The sequence below is a fragment of the Somniosus microcephalus genome, chromosome 9 (genome assembly GCF_052327205.1).
Source record: "Somniosus microcephalus isolate GS21.2 chromosome 9, FLI_Smic_1.0, whole genome shotgun sequence".
In the NCBI taxonomy this organism is placed as follows: Eukaryota; Metazoa; Chordata; class Chondrichthyes; order Squaliformes; family Somniosidae; genus Somniosus; species Somniosus microcephalus.
This window is the reverse complement of record NC_140995.1, coordinates 101396752-101421376: the sequence shown is the minus strand read 5'-3', so window position 1 is coordinate 101421376 and position 24625 is coordinate 101396752. Positions and strand designations below refer to the sequence as shown.

Below are 24625 nucleotides of genomic sequence, written 5' to 3'. Positions count from 1 at the left end.
AATCATGTAACTGTATCTCTGCTTCATTGAACTTAAGTTCTTTTTGTCTCACTCTGTCTGGCTTTGTTTTCCATCAATTTTTGTGTGTATTTATTTTATTCTTTATTTTCTTTCTCGCTCTTTCTTTTGAGCTTTCACTTGCTTGCCCTCATTTTGTCTTTGTCTCTCTCTCTCGCTATCTGTCTCTCTCTCTCGCTATCTCTCTCTCGCATGTGTCACTCACTCCACCTCCCTTCCCTTGTATTTGAGAAGAGCAGACTTCCGGCAGTACTTATGGCCACAAAGCAGCTACACCATGAGCACAAATAGCAGTCTCACAGCCAAACTCAAACCCAAGGCAACTGCCAGAGGTTAGCCCCTTTAGGGCAAAAGTCAGCAGCATTTGCGTCAGGAATTGGGCAGTATTATACGGTGTTGATATTTGTTTTACCATTTATTTCTGTTTGTTTTGTTATGAATTGTATTATTTAACTTGAATGTAGACAGGCCTAAAAATATTCCAAGAATCTTCATAGAATCATAAAAATTTACAGCATAGAAGGAGGCCATTTGACCCATCGTGAATGTGCCGGCCGAAAAAGAGCTATCCAGCCTAATCCCACTTACAAGCTCTTGGTTCGTAGCCCTGTCGGTTACCGCACTTCAAGTGCATATCCAATTACTTTTTAAATGCGATGAGGGTTTTTCCCTCTACCACCCTTTCAGGCAGTGCATTCCAGACCCCCACCACCCTCTGGGTGAAAAAAGTTCTCCTCAACTTCCCTCTAATCCTTCCACCAATTACTTTAAATCTATGCCCCCTGGTTATTGACCTATCTGCTAAAGGAAATAGGTCCTTTCTATCCACTCTATCTAGGCCCCTCATAATTTTATACACCTCAATTAAGTCTCCCCTCTGTCTTGTCTGTTCCAAAGAAAACAACCCCAGCCTATCCAATCTTTCCTCATAGCTAAAATTCTCCATTCTTGACAACATCCTCTGTACCCTCTCTAGTGCAATCATATCTTTCCTGTAATGTGACCAGAACTGTACACCGTACTCTAGCTGTGACTTAACTAGTGTTTTATACAATTCTAACATAAGCTCCCCGCTCTTATATTCTATGCCTTGGCTAATAAAGAAAAGTACCTTCGGTGATCTGTGGACATGCACTCCAAGGTCCCTCTGTTCCTCTACACTTCTCAGTATCCTACCATTTAATGGCCCTGAAATTGTGGTCTCCCTGACGGAGTACTCTTGGCGTACACCGTCTTAATCCATTTGTAAGGCCCCGCAACTTCTGGGTTTCCACATGTGCGAAATTCGGAACTTGTGATCTGTTAAGGTACGCCTTGACAGATCATCCGAACTGCATGGAAAATCAGTATTACTGGCGCAGAGTTGGGCTATTTGCTCAACAATTGCCCACAAAACTCTTACAGCTGATAAAAGCAGGTGAAGGGCCTGCTTTCATCAGAGTACGGGTATATATAAGCCTTAATTTTTGATTTTTAAAATGTTTAATTTATGAATATACACTTTAAATTAGCTTATGCAAATATTGGGCCGGATGAAGATGTTTAAAATCATTTATCAAAAAATTACATTTTTATTGAGGTTGGGGCAATGAAGAGACTTATGAATAAAATTGAAATTCAGTACATTTATATTTATTAGAATTGTGTAAATTGTATAATTATTTGGGGATTCCTTTGCATATTATTAGTGGATTTCCTTCGTAAATGATTGCAATGGAATCCTCTTTTGTGATTGGAGGACCGTGCCCACGTGATCCCAGGGACGCTTCTGAACTGCCTGCGTCCCTGGGATCCGTGGACCTTTACACTGACGTCCGCCTGGAGGCCCAAGACTGGAACTCTCCGCAGCTTAGACGCCTGGAGGTAGGTTCGGATTTGTTTCACTGGTTGGAGGCGTAGTCCAGAGGTATGCTTCCGACCGCAATTTCTACTCCATTGTGTATTCCCTTGCCATCTAAGTGATTTAATTGGTTTGCTTTATTTGTCATTCAGACGACCTTGATTTCATACATCCTTACTTTCATTGGAATTCTATCTACCTGCAATTGTGTTGCGTATGTGTTCAGTTGTGATTTTTCACTGTTTGACGCAACTTTGAAAATCAGTGAGGGAAGGTACATACTTAGCATAGCATCTGCATGCTTGTGGTGATGTCTGAAGCGTGATGGACAAAACACATACCTGGTGTGTGTGTGTGACAGGGTGGGGAAACAGCCTTGCAGTATGCTGGAACTGCATAGAATAATCGAACGCATATTTATGCTTATGATTTCACGTATGGCGAGTTCCTGATCTCAACTGCAGTGATGTGCTTTTTAAAATCCAGCTACTTTTGCATATGTAGAGAAAAGGTAAGAATGTTGGCCACTACATGCAGCAGTCTCATGTTGGTGATTAGCTGTATAATACATAGAATCATAGAATGGTTACAGCACAGGAGGAGGCCATTCGGTCCGTCGAGCCCATGCTGGCTCTTTGCAAGAGCACTTCAGCTAGTCCTACTCCCCCACCCTTTCCCCAGAGCCCTGCAAATTTTTTTCTTTCAGGTACTTATCCAATTCCCTTTTGAATGCCACAATTGAATCTGCCTCCACCACCCTTTCAGGCAGTGAATTCCAGATCCGAATCACTTGCTGTGTAAAATTTAAAGGTTTGGAAGCAGCTTCCTCTCTTGGCTTTGGTGGGGCATAGCATAAGGCTCTAGTGGAAATATGAAATGCACTTTCCGTTAAAACGCAGGGAGACTCTTGCTTATTATCCATACAGTGAGTTGTTAATCTCAGTTGAGTAATCTGGGAAAGGCACTGAGTAAGGCAAGGTGCTTCAAAGGCTGAGACACTCCAGCCAGTTGTCCTGTTCCTCCTAAGCAGCTTGTTCAAGTGCATCTTTGGCAGAGGCTTGGAGAGCATGTTTTCAGTCTGGCTCCACAAAGGGAAATTTCAGATGGCCAAGACTGGAGGAAATTACTTCCAAAGGAAAAGTGGATGTGGATTTTGAAGGAAATGTGAAACTCTGGACAGATTTCCAAAAAGGTTATTCAAGTGATCCTGGAATGTCGTGATAGCTCTTGCTGGTTTTTCAGCCAAGCTGCAATGCAATGGTAATCAGAATTTAAGTCTACATATATGCATGTTCCCAATCAAACTTCATATAGCTCAAAGCAGTGGTTCATGTTGGCAAATTTAATGGAACAGAAAACCTCACTGAATTAAGTTAAATATGTTACAAATTATACCACTGTTTTAATTATTGGGATGCTTGAATTAATAAGTAGACACTATTGTTGGAATCTGTGGCACCTTGGCTGGAATTTTAACATCAAAGCGTGAGTGGGTTTGGGAGTGGGTGGGAGGTTAAAAGCACTGAAATTGACAGCGGTCAGGAAGCCGGCTTCAACCTGCCGGCTTCCGCATTTAACTCGAGCGCATTCACTTGCGAGCGAGGAAACCCCCCTCCGGAGAGGCAGGTCAGCAATTGAAAGCAATTAACAGCTAGTTAAGAGGCTATTAAGAGCCTTTTTTACCTGGGGTTGTAACTTTTATTGTGTGTGCATGGGATTCCTGGGCTTCCTGAACCTCGCCACTGAAAGCAAGACAAGAGCAGAGTGGCAATTGAGGGGGCTGAACAAATGACAGTCAAAAAATCCCATAAATCCGGAGACCTCACACCTGTTTCTTTGCCTAAGGGAAAGGCTTTTGCTCACATCACTTGTTCTGAGAGTTTGGTTTCAGGAGTTTGCAGATGATTTCTACAACTTTGGTGAGGACCAAGATGAGCACCAGCAGGGGCAGCAGCAGCAGCCTTTTCCTCACCGACTTGCCACTCCACAGGAGAGAGGGGATGCACACTGGTGCAGCTCGCAGGAGACGATACCCCCAACACCGGGTATATAGGCAGAGGATCAGCTTCCTGGACATGACTGAACACCAGTGCCTCAGGAGGCTCAGGCTATTGCATCAGGTCATGGCAGGTATTTGAAGCCTGCTGGCAAGTGGACCTGGAGGACACACGTTACCCGTGTTGTCTACCCGTGTTGTGAAAGTGGCAACTGTCCTCAACCTCTCCACCTCGGGCTCATTCCAGGGATCTGCAGGAGATGTTTGCAGGATTTCTTGGTCGGCCACCCGCAAATGCATCATGTTTGCCAGGGCAGGCATTTTTGTACACTTTGCCACCGATGAAGCAGTCAGAATGAGCGGGCCCTCGGCTTTGCGACTCTGGCTGACTTCTCACAGGTGTAGGGCATTATCGACTGCACACATGTGGCCATCAAGTCACCCCCAGATCATCCAGCAGTGTTTGTGAACCACAAGGGCATCCACTCCAATGTGAAGCTTGTCTGCAACCACTAAAAGATCATCATGCATTTGTGTGCCAGATTCCCAGGGAGCTGTCATGATTCATTCACCCTGCGCCAGTCCTCAACTCTTTGCACCACCGACCAGACTTACCGGCTAGCTGCTTGAAGATGAGGGGTATCCACTGCAGACGTGGCTGATGACACCCTTGAGGAGACCAAGCAATGAGGCCGAAAGACGCTGCAATCAAAGCCAAATGACGGCGAGATGTGTAATAGAGCAAGCAAGGATGCAGAAGATACGTTTCAGGTGCCTGCACATATCTGGAGAAGCCCTTCAATACGCACCAGCCAGGGTCTCCAGAATGATCGTGGTATGCTGCGCTGTGCGCAACATAGCACAGCAGCAAGGATTGGAGCTGCTGGAGGAGCGTGGCGCAGAGCCTCTTCGGAGGAGGAACTTAATGTAGGCATGGCACCAGCAGCGGGGCACATTGCTGCCAGGGATGGCCTCAATGGCACGGGTTAGTTAGGTTGCACCAGTGCACCCATCTGGCATCAAGATGCTGAACCAACTCCACCCCCCACCCAACCACAAAGCAGTCCTAAAATGACCAAACCATTCCTGTCTCACACACCCATTGCCCATTGTTAAGTCATGTCTTGCCATTCATTAAAAGTGACGAGGCCACTTGCCAGGCAGCAGGCAAAAATGGGCAAGACGGGAAAGTGGTGCAAAGAAATAAATTTATATGCCTCCAAGTATCAACATAACCTTAAAAGTGCAACATTGCCTAACACATCCATGTGCATGCCCCTGTGCATCGAGAGTTCTTTCACCTTCCTCTTCCTGCCACTTCTACGTCATGCAACCCCTTCAGCAGAGGTAGAGGCAGGCTGCTCACTTCCTGCTTTGACTGCTGAGATGCTATTGGCCAACGTCCTCTGTGTTTTGGAGCCCATGAGGGCTCTGCCAGAGATGACAACTACTGCACCTGTGCAGGGGCAGACTCGGCCATCGGGAGATGAGGCAGCATGTGGGGCTCTAACTGAGAGGGGGATAACAGGGAGAAGTGGAAGCGCTTTGAGCAGAGTCCCCATTTCCATGTCCCCTTTCACTGTTATGAGATGGTTGTGGTGGTTGAAGGTCAATCATCACAGCCCCAGGACATCGCTGCAGGAGTTCCTCAGGGCAGTGTCCTAGGCCCAACCATCTTTAGCTGCTTCATCAATGATCTTCCCTCCATCATAAGGTCAGAAGTGGGGATGTTTGCTGATGACTGCACAGTGTTCAGCGCCATTCACAACTCCTCAGATAATGAAGCAGTCTATGCCTGCATGCAACAAGACCTGGACAACGTTCAGGCTTGGGCTGATAAGTGGCAGGTAACATTCACGTTACAGAAGTGCCAGGCAATGACTATCTCCCAACAAGCGAGAGTCTAACCACCTCCCCTTGACATTCAACGGTATTACCATCGCTGAATCCCCCACCATCAACATCCTGGGGGTCGCCATTGACCAAAAACTTAACTGGACCAGCCACATAAATACTATGGCAACAAGAACAGGTCAGAGGCTAGGTATTCTGCGGCAAGTGTCACCTCCTGACTCCCCCAAAGCCTTTCCACCATCTACAAGACACAAGTTAAGGATTGTGATGGAATACTCTCCACTTGCCTGGATGAGTGCAGCTCCAACAACACTCAATTTGACACCATCCAGGACAAAGCAGCCCACTTGATTGGCACCCCATCTACCACCTTAAACATTCACTCCCTCCACCACCAGCGAATCGTGGCTGCAGTGTGTACCATCTACAAGATGCACAGCAGCAACTCACCAAGGCTTCTTCAGCAGCACCTCCCAAACCCGCGACCTCCTCCACCTAGAAGGACAAGGGCAGCAGGCGCATGGAAACACCACCACCTCCAAGTCATACACTTTGAAGTATTTTGCTGTTCCTTCATCGTCATTGTGTCAAAATCCTGGAACTCCCTCCCTAACAGCACTGTGGGAGTACCTTCACCACACGGACTGCAGCGGTTCAAGAAGGCAGCTCACCACCACCTTCTCGAGGGCAATTAGGGATGGGCAATAAATGCTGGCCTTGCCAACGACGCCCACATCCCATAAACAAATTTAAAAAAAAATTCTCTCATGGCCCACCCACACTTTCCTGTTAGCAAGGATCGTGAGAGCACTTTGCTGCACATCAGTGGGGCGATGAACAGCCAAGTTAAGTTTCTAACCATCCTTGTTAAGATGGCATCCAGAGTCTGCAAGCTGTTGTTGAGAGCAAGCATGCACTCATTTGAATGCCGGGTTTGATGCTCCATGCAGGTGGCCACCCTTTCCATGGACGAGCACCTCATAGCCATGGCCTGTGACATCATGCCAGTCATGCTTGAGATGGACTCCGCTATTCTCCGTGCAAGTGAGCACATCGCGGTTGGAAATCCTGCCAGAGCTTTGTGCATTTTTTTGTTGCTCCTCTAAAATCATCCTCTTTGTCGACGACCCCTGAGGTTCAGCATCTTCGTCCAGCTGAGCAGAGCTTGGAGCGTCCTGCGCCCTCCAACAAGGACTCGCCACTGCGGTCCCTGTCTGCACCATCTGCCCTTGCTCACATATGATGTGTGAGACACCAGGTGACAGCACTACTTTCTGACTTACTGGTCCCACCAACATGTGTGTATCTGCGCTGGTGCTTGGTGTGCATGTGTCTTGTGATGGTGCACCCTCTGAGTTAGCAACCTCCTCTGAGGAGTCATCCTCCTCTGCCTGGACTGGCGCTGCGACATTTGATGGGCCTGTGGGAGAGTAAAGACATGAATTAGAACTATCACGATAAGAATGTTTTAAGTGAGCATTCTGCACATGATCATATTTCACTGGCTGCTTACATCAAATCAACATGAGTGACTGTTGTATGCTGTGTGTTTGTGTGATATTTAATTCCATCACCAGGGAGCTGGGAGCTCCCCGTCTCTCCATCTCCCACCACCATCAATGCAGATACTCCAGTTATCTCGAGTGCCTCCTCCTCTGCTGCAGTCTGCGTGGCTGTGACTGGTGGGCCACCTCCAGTTTTCTGCCTCTCCCGATTGTTCTATGCTCTCTCCTTCTGTAAGGAGGGAAACAAAAGACTGTTTGAGTGAGAGTTATGGAATGAGTGGAATGGATGGATGAAGAACATCTGTAAAGGGTGACTGAGGGAGAGGCATGACATTGCATTAAGATGAGGGTGTGTGTCTGTGGTGGATGGCCAGATGGGGATGTGAGGAAGCGCATAGACAGAGAGGGATGGGTGCACCTGCAAAGGTGTGAGGAGTGATGTGGAGGAGTAGGCTTGAGAAGGCAGAGTGATCGGGTTGGGGTGACATGTACATCAGGGTGTAGTTGAGTGTGGCATTGTACTCACCGTTCCTGACCTCATGAGGTCATTAAATCACATTCCGCACTGTATCCAGGACCTTGCCACCACACTCCTGCCGCTCACTACTCAAAGGATTCGCAAATTTCATGTCTTCCCCTGAAGATTTACTTCTGGCTTATTGCAGAAACCCTGGCTGGACTGAGTTTAAAATCCAGGGCCCAACAAGATGGCTACGGTCAACTTCATGGCCAAGGCCTGCAAAGTTCAGGTTTGGACTGACAAAGAAGGAATGTTCCAGAAATTAGAAGGCAGACAGGCCTTCTGCATTTATGTATGAGAAGCAAACAGTGGCATTCGGACCTCTGATTAAAACCCATCAAGGCCGTTTGCACAGATAATTAATGGGTAATAGCTGCATTCAGACCTTCGTTAGCTGACTTCAACACTGTTTGGAAACGATCAATGGGGCATTAAAACTGGAATGGCCCCATCACAAGACCAGTTACACAAAGGAAAACACTTATGGGACGTTTAAAAACCGATTAACCGGCCATCCAGGTCGATGGGCCCAGAACGGTTTCCTTTGTATAGACTTCAACACGTCCAGGTCAGACAAAGAAACAGGCTGATCTAGCGAGTGATAAGGGCTCCCAGAAAGGGGTATAAGTAGTCCCTCGGGAAGCCATCTCTCTCTCTCGCCTGGACTCTGGTGCCCTGTCTTACCATCAAGAAGATCGATGACGAAGAGCCCGTCCAAGGGAAGCAGGATACCCACAGTTACATTTTAAATCACTGGGGTATCTCTGCTCTGGGCGGTGAAAACCCTAAAGACATCGGCAGGCAATGGGGCACGGAGCAGGCGTTCTAACATCCGAGACTGGTGAGCATAAATTTTCTGGCCCATCGCAAGACAACTTAGATAGGTGTAAAGGGTGGGAGTTAAGGGGATTGCTAAAATTGTCATTTTAGTCATTTTCCCTCGATGTGTCCGTTTCTCCTCCCCCGCTAAGTGTAATTGTGTTACATACATAGTGATTTTCTCTGTATAGTGTTTATTTTTCTCTATTTTTAATAAACATTGGTTTTCTTTGCACCAAACCACTGGCCTCGTTTGTTTATTCCGCTGCTCGTAATAAGTCCGGTGGTCAGAACCAGAAGGGAAGCGATTCGAACCGCACGGGGCTGGAGCAGCTCAGATACGCCTGACTGGCCAGACACAAACCCCAAACCAAAACCCCCGACACTTCTGACGCTATCTCCAGCCATGCCATTTTGGTGTCTGAGGCTGGCCTCTTCCTCCCATCAGCAGGGAATAAGACCTCCCTGCGGGCACCAACTCCTTGCAGCAGGCGTTCCAGGGTGACATCACTAAATCGAGGGGCAACTTTTGGACGCTGAGTCTGCATTTTTTGTTCTGCAAACAAACCAATCTCTCTCCAACCTCCACCAACCTACAACTGTCATCTTTGTATTGCTCCTTTAAACATCTAAGCTGAATTGGACTCATGCATGCCCACTACCATTAATTGGTCGAGAAACCCGGAGGTCCGATGCAAATGCAGTAGCTTCGTTAAAAAGCCACTGCAAACCGCACCGCTTAAACTTTCTGGGTTCCCCACGCAATCCAGGGCTCCCTGCTGCCAGTGTGTCGGAAAGGTAAAAATTCCAGCCCTTGACACAGCGCCATTTAACACAATAATAAAAGTTGTCAATTGAGCTGGATGATTTAACTGAAAAATTGATGTTCGTGACTCATTTTCCTTCCTGCACACCCTGTGCCCATGATCTTCCCTCCATTTGATTCTACCTCCAATTTTCTTTCTCTCATTTCTCAGTTGCCTTTAATGCATTAGTACATGGAGAGAGTGCAGAAGATTAATTACTGTTAATTAAAATGGTATCTGCAGAGATCTGAGAATAGATGATCTTGCTGCCCTCTTAGGCAGTAAATTAACGAGGAGGATAAAGTCCATTTTAATTAAACTAAACCGAGCAAGTTCTATCACTTTGTCCAGCATGGGTTTCTCTGAATATGATATGCCAAATGTATTATTTTTTGTGGGTTGATTGGAAAATGTGGATGCACTTTAACAGAATTTTGTAAAACATTTAGCATAAACTAGAGCTTGAACAATGTGATCAATTTGAAGATTTATTTATTTAAATACTGTAACTTTACACACAAACTTGCAGAATACTTGACTCATTTTTGAGAAAATGTGATTGCTAAGTACTACGAATGTTTTAAGCAAGGAATGTGGGTTTATAAGGAATGTCAAGACATTAAATTGTCTCCACTGTCCCCACACATTCAGTTTCATATCTTGGCTATGCAGCTACCAAAGCAGAGAGAGAAAGCTGGCTACTTTCCAACAGGGAAAAAAGTAAGGGAAGAATCCAAAGGCTGGTCACTACTCCAGATAGTGCGCGTCTATATCCTTGCAGTGTATTATAAAATGGTATCTGCAGAGATCTGAGAATAGATGATCTTGCTGCAGTAAATTAATGAGGAGGGTAAAGTCCATTTTAAAGTTTGCTCAAATCCAGTAAAGAATGTTTTTGCGTGTAATAGAATCAACAACTTTCATTTATATAGTGCATTTAACGTAGCAAAACATCCCAAAGCGCTGCTTAAGAGTGTTATCAATAAAAATGTTGACATTGAGCCACAGAAGGAGTTAGCAGGACAGATGACCAAAAGCTTGGTCAAAGAGGTAGGTTTTAAGGAGCATCTTAAAGGAGGAAAGAGTCGAAGAGGTTTAGGGAGGGAAGTTCAGAGCTTGGGGCCAAGGCAGCTGATAGCACAGCCGCCAGTGGTGGAGCGATTAAAATCGGGGATGCACAAGATGCTAGAATTGGAAAAGCGCAGTGATCTCACAACAGCAACAACTTGTATTTATATAGCGCCTTTAACGTCGTAAACCATCCCAAGGTGCTTCACAGGAGGGTTATCAAACAAAATTTGACATCGAGTCACATAAGGAGATATTAGGGCAGCTTGGTCAAAGCGATAGGTTTTAAGATGCGTCTTAAAGGAGGGTGGAGAGGTTTAGGAAGGGAAGTCCAGAGATTAGGGCCTTGCCAGCTGAAGGCACGGCCATCAATGGTGGAGCAATTAAAATCAGGATGTGCAAGAGGCCAGAATTGGAGGAGCTCGGATAGCTCAGAAGGTTGTAGGGCTGGAACAGTTACAGATATAGGGAGGGGCAAAGCCATGGTGTGATTTGAAAATAAGGATGAGGATTTTAAAATTGAGGCATGGTCGGACCAGGAGCCAGTGTAGCAAGCACAGCGGTGATGGGTGAACGGGACTTGGTGCAAGTGAAGATACGGGCAGCAGAGTTTTGGATGAGCTCAAGTTTATGGAAGATGGGAGGCCGGCCAAGAGAGCATTGGAATCGTCCAGTCTAGAGGTAACAAAGGCAAGGGTGAAGGTTTCAGCAGCAGATGAGCTGAGCCAGGGTCGGAGTTGGGCGATGTTACGGAGGTGGAAGTAGGCCGTCTTAGTGAGGGAGCGGATATATGGTCGGGAGCTCATCTCTGGGTCAAATATGACACCAAGCTTGCGAACAGTCTGGTTCAGCATCAGACAGTTGTTAGCGAGAGGGATGGAGTCGGTGGCTAGCGACCGGAGTTTGTGGTGGGGACCGAAGACAATGGCTTTGATCTTCCCAATATTTAGTTGGAGAAAGTTTCTGCTCATCCAATACTGGATAGTTTACCACTGTCTGTGGCATAGGATGTCATTTGTGACTTTGATCAGGGCGGTTTCAATACTGTGGCAGGGACAGAAACCTGATTGAAGGTATTCAAATATGGAGTTGTGGGAAAGATGGGCACAGATTTGAGGCCTACTCCACCATTCAATAAGGTCATGGCTGATCTTCAACCTCAACTCCACTTTCCTGCCCAATCTCCATATTTCTTGATTCCCCTAGAGTCCAAAAATCTATATTTCAGCTTTGAATATACTCAACGATTCAGCATCCACAGCCCTTTGGGGTAAAGAATTCCAAAGATTCACAACCCTCTGAGTGAAGGAATTCCTCCTCATCTTACTCTTAAATGGCCGACCCCTTATCCTGAGACTATGCCCTCTGGTTCTAGACTCGCCAGCCAGGGGAAACCACCTTTCAGCATCTACCCTGTCAAGTTGTGTAGTCAGCAGTCTGTTGGGAATAACGTCAAGGGAGCAGGAGGTGGGTCTCGTGGCCAAGGTGAGCTCGGAGAGGGCATGATGGAAGAAAAACTGGAGAAAGATGCGAGTTCACGACTCGGGCAGGGGTAAACCTTGGGGGAAGTTTGACCCGGTGGGCTAGGTGAAGGGAGGGAAGATGGTTTGTAGTGGAGATGAGAAGCTGGGTGTTATCTTTGCATCCTAGGATGATCCTGGGATGCAGTGAGCAGTTTTGGCAGAAGCGAGCAGGACCCAGTAGTGCTTTCTGTGTTCCAGCAGATCTGGCGCTAAATGCCTAAACCAGTTGTCCGCCATAAATGTTCAAGTCTGTGCCCTTGGACTTAAGGGAATGAAGGTGAAAGCCGTACTGGGGGAATGACCAGGGAAGCATTACAAACTAATTGGCTAGTGAGGTCTTAAGTGATCGTTACAGGGAATGTAACCTAATGTTAAGACTTTATGTAATTGTCTTTAGAGTCTGACTGCAAAGCCTGTGGATCGTGCCCCATACGTAGGTGATGTGGCAATGGTGCTTAATACAGGAAAGGAGATGCCAGCTCATCCAGACAACCAATCCCGTACTTCGACACGCCACAGTGGAGTGAGGGATTTACATGAATCCAGCTTCAGCTTATCAGGTAAGACTTGACCGAATCTTATGGACTTTACAAATTTCTACATTTTAACTTTAGATAACTGACATTTATTAAGCCATTTTTGTTGGTGTGTGTTTAAAGTTCTTGAAGACTGTCAAAATTTAATGTGGTGATGAATCAGGAGTAATGGCTGTGATTTCCATAGGGAAGTGGCAATGGGTGTCATTGGTGGTGGGGCGTGGCATTGGTAGAGATCAGCAAGCAGGTTGACCACCCACTTTTTTTAAATGGGGATCAAAAATAAATGATCAGTTTCCCATTATCACAGCTTCAACAACACACTCAGTTACTTGCCTTTTATTTTACTTCATGCAACATTCCTGGGAAGGTGCCTAATAGTTCATGCAACTGAATACGCATGTGAATCAGTGCATGTCCATAGATCTTAGTTTGACTATGGACCTTTCGAATGTGTTGGACTGTCATAACTTGCTTCTACTTCAGAATACTGACCACTCCTGAAGTTAGGTTATGTTGGTTATGCATAACCACAATTTTCCTACATTAAGTATGTAGTAATCATCTTTAACCTGCTTTCAGTAGACCTATCACTATTCCATCTCCTGTGGAGTGTGGTTCTATGGATAATGGGGGAAATAGGTATTTTTTTTGATTTTACATAATATTTATCTAGCTGTATATTATAATATTTTAACATTTATCATTTTGTAAACAAAAAATGGTAATCTTAATATTTCCCTTGCGAAGTTTGTTGGGGGAGGCAGTTTCATATACATTGCAATTCATCTGTTCTTTGCAGGATCCCAAATTGATGATCACCTGCCAAAGCGACCTGTATCCAGAGTTCTGGCTCCACCTGGTGGCCATTCTAATGGCATCTGGTAAAGGAATAGTTGGGTATCTCGCTCGGTATTGCCGACTTTTACCATCAAATGAAAACAAAATATGAATGAATTATACCCATCACACACTGGAGCTAACTACATCAGCCTCGGCAACACCATATCCATGTCATATGAATGAACAGACCAGCAACTTTTTGGTTATTTTAAGACTTTTGCAAGATGTATGAGAATGTTACATCAATACTACAGGGAGTTGGTCATACCTGAAAGTTGACTAATATTACAAGTTGTAGATCGTATGTTAGGCTCTGCTGCTGTAAGTGCAGAATCTCCATAATTCTGCCACAATAAATTGTACACAAGTGAGTGAAATGTATTGTAGTCTGTGCATGATGCAAGTTGACTTCATACACCCCAAAATATTTCTTAACTGTTCACCTCAAAAAAGATATATGAACACTTATAACTTTAAAAGGCAATGTTTATAAGTTTTTTAAAAGATCAAATACTTATTAATTTCTAATGCTTGCACACAAGTTGTACAATGATTTAAGTTAATGCACTCTGGTGGTTTATATACCAGTGGTTTATGCTGCTGTCAGGACAAAATTGTCTTTTTTTTGTAAACTGATAATTGCTGGTGTGTCCTATTACTTTTAACTTTTGTGCTGACTTTGGGCAGTTTCACTGTGCAAGATCGCTAAATCAGCACTGGAAAGGCTGTGAAAAATTGGAGCAAAACCCAATTAAAATCTTTCAGTAAGTTGCAAATTGTTTATTTCATAAATGCATGCCACTTAAGTTATGTGGTTGTCACCACTTAGTTTATTTTGGATAAGTTACCAAACCTTGGTGTGAGTCCTCTGCTGAAATATATAATGGTCTTTTGAGCAATTTAGGATATGATTATTTAGCAGTTTCCTTTTGTCCTTTGAAGTTTTTTGCATTTTACTGTGTAAAGTTAAAGGAGCTATGTTTCTTGCACTTTTATAGAAAACTGATGTATGTCAGCCAGCAACCAGTCCTCCCAGAAACTCATTTGTGTCACTAATAAATCCAATAAGGAAGAGAAACTTCTTTACTCAGAGTGGTGAGAATGTGGAATTTGCTACCACATTGAATGGTTGAGGCATTTAAGGGAAAGCTACTTAAGTGAGAAAGGAATAGAAGGATATGTTGATAGGGTGAGATGTGGAGCATAAACACCAGCATAGACCTGTTGGGCCTAATAGCCTGTTTCTGTGCAGTAAAATTTTATGTAACCAAAGTCCCCAAATACATCTGTGCGGGGCCTCCAAGTTCATTGTGATATTTTGTAGTATACAAATTCTTGAGAAGTAATTGCAATGGGTGTTGGTCTTTGATCTTCCTGAGATGCAGTTAGTGTGCATGTGCTGATGTGATAGGAAACATCATCATGCATATACAGTGATAACACCATTGGCTTCTCTAATCATTTCAAAACTCCTGCAACATACAAGATTATATAACTCCTTTAATATGTATGTAGTGTCTTTTTGCAAATGTGTCATGATATTTGGCTGTCTAAAAATTATCTTAATTTGATCATTGGAAATTTCAAGAAATGTGAAATTAGTGAAATATTTTTCCCTAAAAAAATTAATTTCTAAAAAATGGTACCCCCTCATGGAACTATAGATATCCCAAAGATAATTTTAAACAGTTATTGTATTATGACTAAACTGTATAGATAAACTTATTTCACTTGAATTTAATGTTGGTCCAAACTATGAAAAGTGCAGCCTTCCTAAAGTACACAAATTAATTAGATTAATGTATTTTAAGGTGTTACTTAAATTTGTTTAAAAATACACTTTTATCTTTGACAACAGTAGCACCACATAATAAAACAAGAAGTTGCAGTTACTAAGCATTTATAGCATTAAAAAGTATTGTTTTTATCTTGCCATTCTTTCTCTCCCCCCCCGCTTGTCTCCCCGATTATTTTCAAGATTGTGTGCAGCTGAGTTAAATCGATTAAAATAAATAAATAAATAAAAGTAAGTATTGAACAAGTGGTAATAATAAGCAGTATTCTAAGTTTGAACTCATCTAAAATATAAATATTTGAAAATCTGATTTATATGTACTTAAGTGCTTCAGGCACTTTTCTGTATTTAGCTTTGAGTGACGTTATGCTCAGATTGTTTCCATATTAACTTTATTTAAATTGCAGTCTCGCCTGACATTCACTCAACTGCCCTATTGGCTATTTCACCAGTTTGCAGTTGAGCCACAAGATGACTAGAAATGGCAATATATCACATGTCTGGTTTTCAGTTTCCCTGATTGATAGCTGTCAATATTATAAAGGAATCGCATTGCTTCACCAGTATCTATGCATTTGTACCCCGGCATTCTTCGAGCATGCAGTGCCTACTACAATGTTTCGAATTCACACTGGTTAACTATTACTTTTGTATAATATAAAAGATTTTTCTATTAAAAGCAGACCAGGGATCAATAGTACCAACTTTTTCCCCTTGTGTCTTAAATATATCTACTAGTTTAGAATGTTTTCATCTTTCGAGGGTGTGATGTAACCAGACTGCCAAACAAATCTCAATCATGATATCTTTCACATTAATAAAAAAAAATTGAAATCAAGCTATAATTTTAAAAAATAACTAATTTATTATTTGTGCAGAAAAGCCTGTTTTGAATTGATTTTTGAATGCAGGTGTGTATTGCTGGAAGCAGCTACTAGGCTGGAAATTTTAAAAAAAAATCTACATTTAAAAAAAATCAAGCATTGTAATATGTGAAGTTCATTTTTAATTGATGGCTTTTCCCATGACCTCTGTCAGGATTGTGACAAATGGATGACTGTTCAAAGAATTTCCAATATTGTGTGCTGCTAGAGTTTTCGGTTGGAAAGTTGATTGTAATTTTCACCAAATTTAGGATCTTTATTCTCTCAAGTACACGTTTATGATTTCATCAAAAACAATATGCTCTAACCCTAGATTGATTTTTCTTGGGATTTATCTCCTTTACTGAAATCCCATGTTATTTATTTTTTCCTTTAGCAATATAATATTTTTTCCAAAACCTAAGAAGGATCCTATAAAACTTCTGATCTGTCCTCTAGAGTAGTTTGATCAGAAACATGACAAATGTAACAATTGTGACGCGAGTTCTTGTGTAATTTATGAATGCATTAGGCTTCAGTGTCTAGGATCAAGTTTGTTAGCTAATATTGTCTTAGTATATTGTGGCATTGTGTTAGACACTTGTAGTAAGGCCTGTGAGTGTATGTGTTCTCTGTAATGGGCACTGATAATTACCCTAACATCTCGCCAACATTGATGAAATTTACCATTATGTTATTAGACCTTTACAAAGAATAATTTGATCTTAAAGTGAGGCTGCTTAATCATTGAAATATTTTAATTGTACCATTGAAATGCATTAGTCATAGCCATAGTCATGTGCTGATGGTCATAGCCTTAGCATACTGCTAGTATATGTTGATAGTGCACATAGCTTGCAGGTTTATGTTGTGCCCACTGTAAGGAAGGGGAAGTAGTTTCATACAAGCCTCACTATAGTCTGCTGCTGACTACCAATTGATGTATGTCATGGGAGAAGAGCAGAGAAACAGTGTAATGTGTTTACTTTAGTTCAAGCTTGAACTAGGCCAGTGGTATTTTCCACTCAATTGAATACGCAAAAAAAAATTACAAGCACCAAAAGTACAAAATTCATATTTTATCTTGATAATACTTTGAATTGTTCATGGAAATGTACAGGACCAGAAAAGACCATTAAGGTCTACTTGGCCAGTCTCAGTGTCTTGAAACGTTCATATGGCACGATATCCGTCATACCCTGATATCAAACGTTTCTCCAGGTACTTATCCAACTTTCAGTTCAGTATTTCTTAAACTTTACTTCAGTGTTTAACACTAGAAATTTTTAGCAAATGATTCATTAATTGGAACTGAAGAGAAAACTCAGTCTTGAATTTTTTAACAAAGTAACAAGAAAAATATTCAAATGTTCATATTTGATCCCAGATTTTATTTAATATATGCTTGATTTATGTGTTTTAAGATAACCATGTTCTGCCACACTACTTTTAGTTGATTGTAAACACCAGACATGTTTCAATTGATCTGGTTTGACCCAGTTTAATTTTTGTGAAATTCCTTGGAATTGGTGCTAAGATTGGACAGTGTAGAGAATGACTATTCTCAACGCTACAAGTTTTGCTGTACACTGAAGAAAATTAGAACATGAAAGTAGCTGCAGATTTTTATGTGAATTGTAACTAGGCAGCAACATGTTGGAAGCATATAGTTTTGCTTTTGTGTATGTGTGTCTTTGCTTTTCTGAATGAACAGCTTTCTAATTCAATAAATAGGACCTGCATCCAAATAAAAAGTCCATCTGCTAATGTGGTCACTGATTAAAAATGGCAAAAAAGCAATAGAATTTAATGGAACCTTCTTAGGGTTTCAACAAGCCTTAAAATTATCAGGGTCACTGGTTCACTTTACCACTGTGGTTGTTTTGGTTTAGGGCATCAAGGTTCGGTATTTATCGTCTAGATTGAAACAGCAGCCTTAAGAATCGGTGCAAATGGCCACTAAATTTGTTATATAGGACAGCAGGCTTTACTGTTGACTTAAAATGCATTTGCAATACAACTTCAGTGTCAGTATGAAGAGTTTTCCTGATGCTGAAATTGTAATGTAAATCTGGAGTTGGAGCCCAACCTGATTCCAGAGAAATTGTAGGAGACTCCCTGCAGGCTACAGTCTACATGGTTTTAAAAGAGTACCCATGGGTCCCTCAGGCCATTTGTACACTTTTTAAACCTGTCTACAAATAATATGCATGTTCAGAGAATATAGACATTGCTACTGCTCTCTTTCTAAGTATTTAAAATGCAAGTCCCAGGTAAGGATCTCTACACATGCTTGTAACCAGAGGCAGAGAGCTTTTCCTGGGCAGAAGAATTGGAGTTCCAGCCAGGCACTTTTTGCTGGAACCCACAATGCAGCTATTAGCCTGAGACTGGTAATTTGTGTAAATGTAGCATTTGTCTAATATGGTCATATATCTCACTGCAAGTGCACAGCCTTTTAAATTAGTATTACCTACAGGTATTCGTTACCCCTTGAATTTCTGCTGAAGAGAGAAAGGGGTTCCAGGTGCATTAGTCAGAATAGAAAAGGCTGTATTACTTATGTGCATGAAAAATTAAACACACACTGCATTTTTAAAAAATAAAGCATTTAATCTCTACCCTTATAAAATGTTGATTTTGATTTTTCAGATTAAATAATTAAGGGCTGTTTATATGGCATTGATGTATTGGCAGCTTGGGCATTACCTGCTTTTCTTTTGTTTGCATTTGAATCATTCTTTGCCACCATGCTGGATTTTCCACACAAATGGAATGTTTTATTTTTTAGAATATGGTAGCAAAACTCTAACTTTTCTGACGTCCAGAGCTGTTTTACAACTGTTTTAGGCTAATAATGTGGTGCTGTATTTACCCACTTCTTAATAGCTAGGTGTTGTCACCCCGTGTCTTGATGCTGTTTTTCTTTCTCATTCATTGTGCAATCAGTAATGACCTTAAGAATAAACAAAGAAAATTAAGTTAGACTTAAGTGCCAATAAACCAGTAATTTTTAAGGCTGCCTAATATGAAACTTGCAATGTAGTCTAGTCATTACTGTTACTGAATATAAAGTGAGAAATTCTTCCATTTTGCAACACATTTGACCTTTAGTAGGAATCTAGGGGTAGACCATTTAGCCACTCAAGCCTGTTCCACCATGGCTGATCTGGACCTCAACTGCATTTACCTGCCTGTGCTCCATATCCCTCGATACCCTTACCAAACAAAAATCTATCGATCTCAGTCTTCAAAATGTTCATTGACCCAGCATTCACAGCTGGTTTGGGCAGAGCATTCCAGATTTCTACTACCCTTTATGTGAAAAAGTGCCTCCTGATTTCACTCCTAAATGGTCCACCTCTAATTTTAACATTATGCCCCCTTGTTCTGGTTTTCCGCACCAGAGGTATAGTTTCTTTGGGGGAGAAACTCAGTATAGCCCCATTTGGGGCGCTAACTTAGCGCCCCGGAAAAATTGGCGCCCCGCGCCGGAAATTGGACAGTTGCACCCCAAAGGGAAGCGGGGTGCTACTGGAGGCACCCCGCCTCCCTGCTGGGGCGCTGCGAGTGAATATCGTGGCGCTACGTGCCGCAGCACCACACGCTGCGGCACGTCGCGCTGCGGTATTGCAGGCCTTCCTCCCCTCCTTAAAGGGGAGGGGCCTTGTGCAGCGCGATCTGGGGCCCAGCTGGGCCCCTGGGGATCGGGAGTGCAGGCAAAAGAGCCGGCACCCAAGAGAAGTGCCGGGCTCTTGGAGCGCAGCCGGCACTCCGCGGGGCGGGGGGTTCCGGGGGACGGGAGCGCAGGCAGGTGCTGGCCGCCCCGCATTCGCCTTTAATTTGCGCCTCCCCAGCCGCAAGTACGCCACCCTAACCCTGTCGGACATAGCGTCCGGTGGTAAATCAGGAGGCGCTCCCGAAGATTGCGGCCGGGGCGTGAGTGGGGCGCTGCGCACACCGATGATGTCATCGCCAGCGGCGCAGCGCGAACGGTTAGCGCCACCACTAACCTCCCGCTGAATTTTGCGGGAGGCGTGGGCAGTGCCGCGCCCGGGTGCTAGTTGGTTTGCGCCCTCTTAAGGCGCTAACGGGTGGTGCAACCAACTGAATTTTCCCCCTTTTGTATCTACCTTATCAAATCTCTCATTTTAAAGACCTCGATTAGTTCACCTCTCAACTCAAGGAATACAACCCAAGTTTATGCAACATGTCCTCATAATTTAACTCTTTAAGCTCTGTTATAATTCTGGTAAACTAGTGCTGCACCCTCTCCAAGGCCAATATATCTACTGAAGCTCTGTACAACTAAAGCAACACTTCCTCACTTTTGTATTCTAACCCCCTTGAGATAAAGACCAACATTTCAATAACCTTTCTGATTACTTTTTGTACCTGTGCACTAGCTTTTAGTAATTTGGACACCTAAATCCTTTTGCTCCTCCATAGCTGCTAGTCACTCCCCATTAAGAAAATATTTTCTTTCTCTGATCCAAAGTGGATGACCTTGCACCCTAAGAGATTAAAAAGTTTCTTTCAAAAATGTGTTCATCTAATTCCAATACAGTTAGCAAATTTGAAAGAAGCCATAAATGCTCTGTCAACATGGAAACAAAGGGACACCATAAGGAGAGAACTACAATATAACCAAAATAGCTTCTTTAAAATTCAAATTTTCTCAAAATCTAGGTGCTGAGCATAGGACAAGTAAGGGAAAAAGAGACATTATGGGGTTACAGAGACATTATGGGGTTCCTCGCCTCCACGTTCCAGCAGCATTGATGGAGGCTTGTCAAAAGATTGGTCTCTTGGTTGGAACAGTTAAATGCACCAAGAAAAAAAGGGGAGGGTAAGTTTTGGAGTAATATACTTTGTTGGGTTAATTTTTTTTTTTAATTGCACGAATAAAACTTTGGCATTATTTACATTAGGGCTTGCAGTTATACTTTTGCAATGAAATTGCCTGGACAACTGTCATGGGTTCTTCCAGTTCACCTATGATGTTGAACATGATTTTCCACTTTGGGGAAAATTATTATTTCATATTTGAACCACAAGTGCTGTGTTGGGATGGAAACAAAATGGTTTTGAGCTGCAGGAATATAATTTAGATACATTCTTACAAAATTCAAGTTTTCCCATTTCTGTTGTAATCTCATGATTCTCTTGCTATAAACTCCCCCCATCCAAGAAGGGAAAATTACTCTAGATGTTTTTCTATTGGTTCCTTTCAAATTCTTCACAGATCTTTACCAATATGTCTCATTTGGAAAATTTACATGGCACCTACTTATTGGACTTAACTTGCAAATAGTGCAAGAATGTTACACCAAATGTCTATTTTCAATAAATTGCAACATTAGTAGCAACAGCAGATTGACATAGCTATGAAAAGCACCTTGAGTTTTCCTTCGTCCCTTCAACCCCTCCCCACACCAACTGTAAGCTAATGGAGACAAGGGAGGCATTGCTGATGATAAAGAAGGCAATGTTGTGTAAATATTAGAAAATTGTGAATGGTCAGATCTATATAATGGCTCTAAAACAGAGTTACATTTGAAATTAATTATGTTTTTGTAAATTCCTGTCTGATACCTTTCATATCCCCATTATAGTACATTCCGTGAAGTGCATGCTTCCCAGCAGGAATAACCCAACACTGTTACATGCCCTCTGTTTTACACTACAACAAACTCAGCTGTTTTCTAAATTAATTTTCATCTGGTCAAATTCACAACTTCTAAACTTGGATATTGTGGTACGGGTATGGGTAAGAGGAATCCATTTTAGCCCATGCCAGCTTTATGATGCACTACAACTTACAGCCTGGAAGATTAGAAATTGTGTTCACTTGTTGACTTTGTTGTATACAACCTCTCTCTTTAGGAGAGGTCTGAAAATCATGGAACCATAGAAACATACGTTTACAGCATGGAAGGAGGCCATTTGACTCACCATGTCTGTTCCTGCTCTTCACTAAAATAATCTAAAACTAATCCCATTACTTTGCTCTCTACCCATAGTTTTGTATTTTCCTATGATTCAAATCTGTATCTGCTCTTCTCAAAATATGCAATGGCCTCTGCCTCCGCCACTTCCTGCAGCAAAGCATTTCATGCTCCAAATCCATCTGCATAAAGACATTTCTCTTTAACCTCTTTGCTTACTCAGAGATGATTTTAAATTGATGAACCCTCATTACTGACTGCCCAACCAATGGAAATAGTCTTTCCTTATTCACCCTATCAAAATCTCTGTCAAATCTACTCTTAGCCTGCTCTGCTCCAATGAAAATAGTCTCAGTATCTCAAGTCTCTCAAATAGTTTTTCATCCTTATACAAATACTGCATTCAACTACAGCTTGCCAGTTTGCATTGAACTATACAGTTTTGAGTATTTCAACTTAAACATTTCGCTAACAGTTACTGACATACATAATTTAGTCTGCAGTGCATGACCACTTTCGGAGCCATTGTTAGAATAATTTATTGGATGATTTTTTTAAGCAGCCTTGTTTCAAGTCAACTGTTGTAACACAGGGCTTCTATCTAAGGTCCATATATGATTCCTGTTAAGGCAATATAATTGAGTTGGTCTGTTAGAAAACTTTTACCTGTGCTAATGGAATTAATACTTGTAATGGAAAAAAGTAGTCATGAAATAGGAAGAGGGGCCTAAAAGCAAGATTCAGGCAGATTCTTCACTGTGGTGAAGCATTCAAATACCTTCCTCTTTCCTGAGCCTTCACATGCATACATGAGCATGCATACCCACACTGCCGACCACTTGTACCTTTATACTTGTTGGAAGACACCTGTCCTCTTTATTTAGTCCGCTCTTTAAAGCTTATTTGTGAATGGAGTCTTTTTTCCCTTTCCTCTAAATAATTGTTTAGAACTTTCTAAATGAAGGCTGATATAGGCCAGACATGATGCTACTTGGATAATGGGCTTCCAGTTCTATTGCACTTGTATTAAGCAGAGCTGATAATGACACCAAACCAACATTTTTTTAAAACTTTCAAATGTTTATTTTTCTCATTTTATTCAATTTCACATCAGTCCTATGGTAAAATAACACTTTCAGGATACCTTAATTTTTTAACTGCATTTGGCCCTTAAGCTTCTCATTTTAAAGAAACAAGTTTCTAGCATAAACATTTGAAAGTGGAAGAATTGTTTTTTGTAGGTATTCTCATTTTACACACTAAGTCCATGAAAGATAAATGGTCCAATTTGCAGAATGCCTCCTTGTTTAAATCTAATTACACTAAATGGGAGGTTTTGGCATCCAAAAAAATGGCAAATTAGATGAAAGTCTGCACTTTTTAAATTGAAACAGGTCTATAGTATGTATTCTGTATGTATTAGTAAAACTGAATTGTAGCTCTAAAGTTAAGTTGTCTCAAGTAGTTCATTCTACTACTGAAATGATCTCTGTACATGTGATGAACACTGAAATTGACGTAAGAATGTAGTCTGCATGAACTAAAACAAGTGGAGATAGAATGTACTGTAGTTCTTTTTCAGTTTCCATAAGAAATCTTGATGAAAACAGTGACGAATACAAACAGCTGTTGTATTCTAGTGACAGTGGTTATAATGAAGTTACTGCAGAATTGTTTGAGGCTTGATAGGATTATTTGGTTTTATTCTGTACATTGCATTTGACAGTAAAATTGGCTAAATATGTATAATTTTTTAATTCATATTGATTAGTAGCCCAGGCTTGCTTATTTTAATCTGTTTGAACCTTTGAGGATTTTCTTTTACAGTGACAACAAAATGCCAGAGCAAGCCAAACAATTTTAAGCAAACACTTTACATCATGTAATGCTACTCTAGATATTTCAATAGAACCTGTTTTTTACATTTTCCAGTTGTCCCTTAAACTGAACCTCTGCGTTTCTGCTGTGCTTCAAACGCTCCATTCCCAATGCATCGATCAATGCTAGATATCTCCCACATCTACAGCTATATTTAGCCATGTTGGATTTTAAGAGCCAGATTATTTGAAGCATGTATTGTTTTAGTGAACTGCTATTTCCATGGTTCTTATTGAAGAAAATATGAAGAGCTGTACTTCAACTGTAGGATTATTTCAATGATGGCAAATGAGATGTGTAGATTTTGGAAAAAAGTTGCTTTTTTTTGTAGTGTGATGTGGAGAAATATACCTTTGATACTCTAGTTTGCTTAGAAAGCAAATAGATTGCTGTCAGTGTTGGAAAACAGTTTTGATTTGGAAAAAGTAAATCACTCAATTTTATTATTTTTGCTGTGATGAGCAAGCTATTTTATGGCTATTTCATTGTGTTTGTGTGTATGTGTATATATATATATAAAATTTGTGATAATTTATGCAAAACAGCATTAAACCTGTTTTGGAGTGCATGGTTTGTTTACAAATTAAATTTGTGTGAGATTTCTTCATACTGTAGAACAATTTATTTCCAAGGGAAACATGACATTACCAGTGCACTTAGAATAAAAGATGTTTTAACATGTTGCTAGCGTTTAAAATAAGGAGTGTTTCACATCAATCTGTATCAATTGGCATTCTTATAGCACAGTACAAGCTTTGAAAGTGTAAAGTTTAAAACACCCATCAAATGCGTTTTGGTGTTCTAGTAATAAAG

At 41.8% G+C, this 24625-nt stretch overlaps 1 protein-coding gene across 1 annotated transcript in view; it reads left to right on the top strand.

Annotated features, from left to right (window-relative positions):
• LOC147112561 (dihydropyrimidinase-related protein 5-like) overlaps nt 1-24419 on the top strand; it is an 82365-nt gene extending 57946 nt beyond the window's left edge. The window contains exons 11-12 of the mRNA XM_085996908.1: nt 12347-12509; nt 13288-24419. Coding sequence (XP_085853034.1) covers nt 12347-12509; nt 13288-13373 — 249 coding nt within the window. The 3' untranslated portion in view covers nt 13374-24419. The remainder of the gene's footprint in view (nt 1-12346; nt 12510-13287) is intronic.
• The last annotated feature ends 206 nt before the right edge of the window (nt 24420-24625 follow it).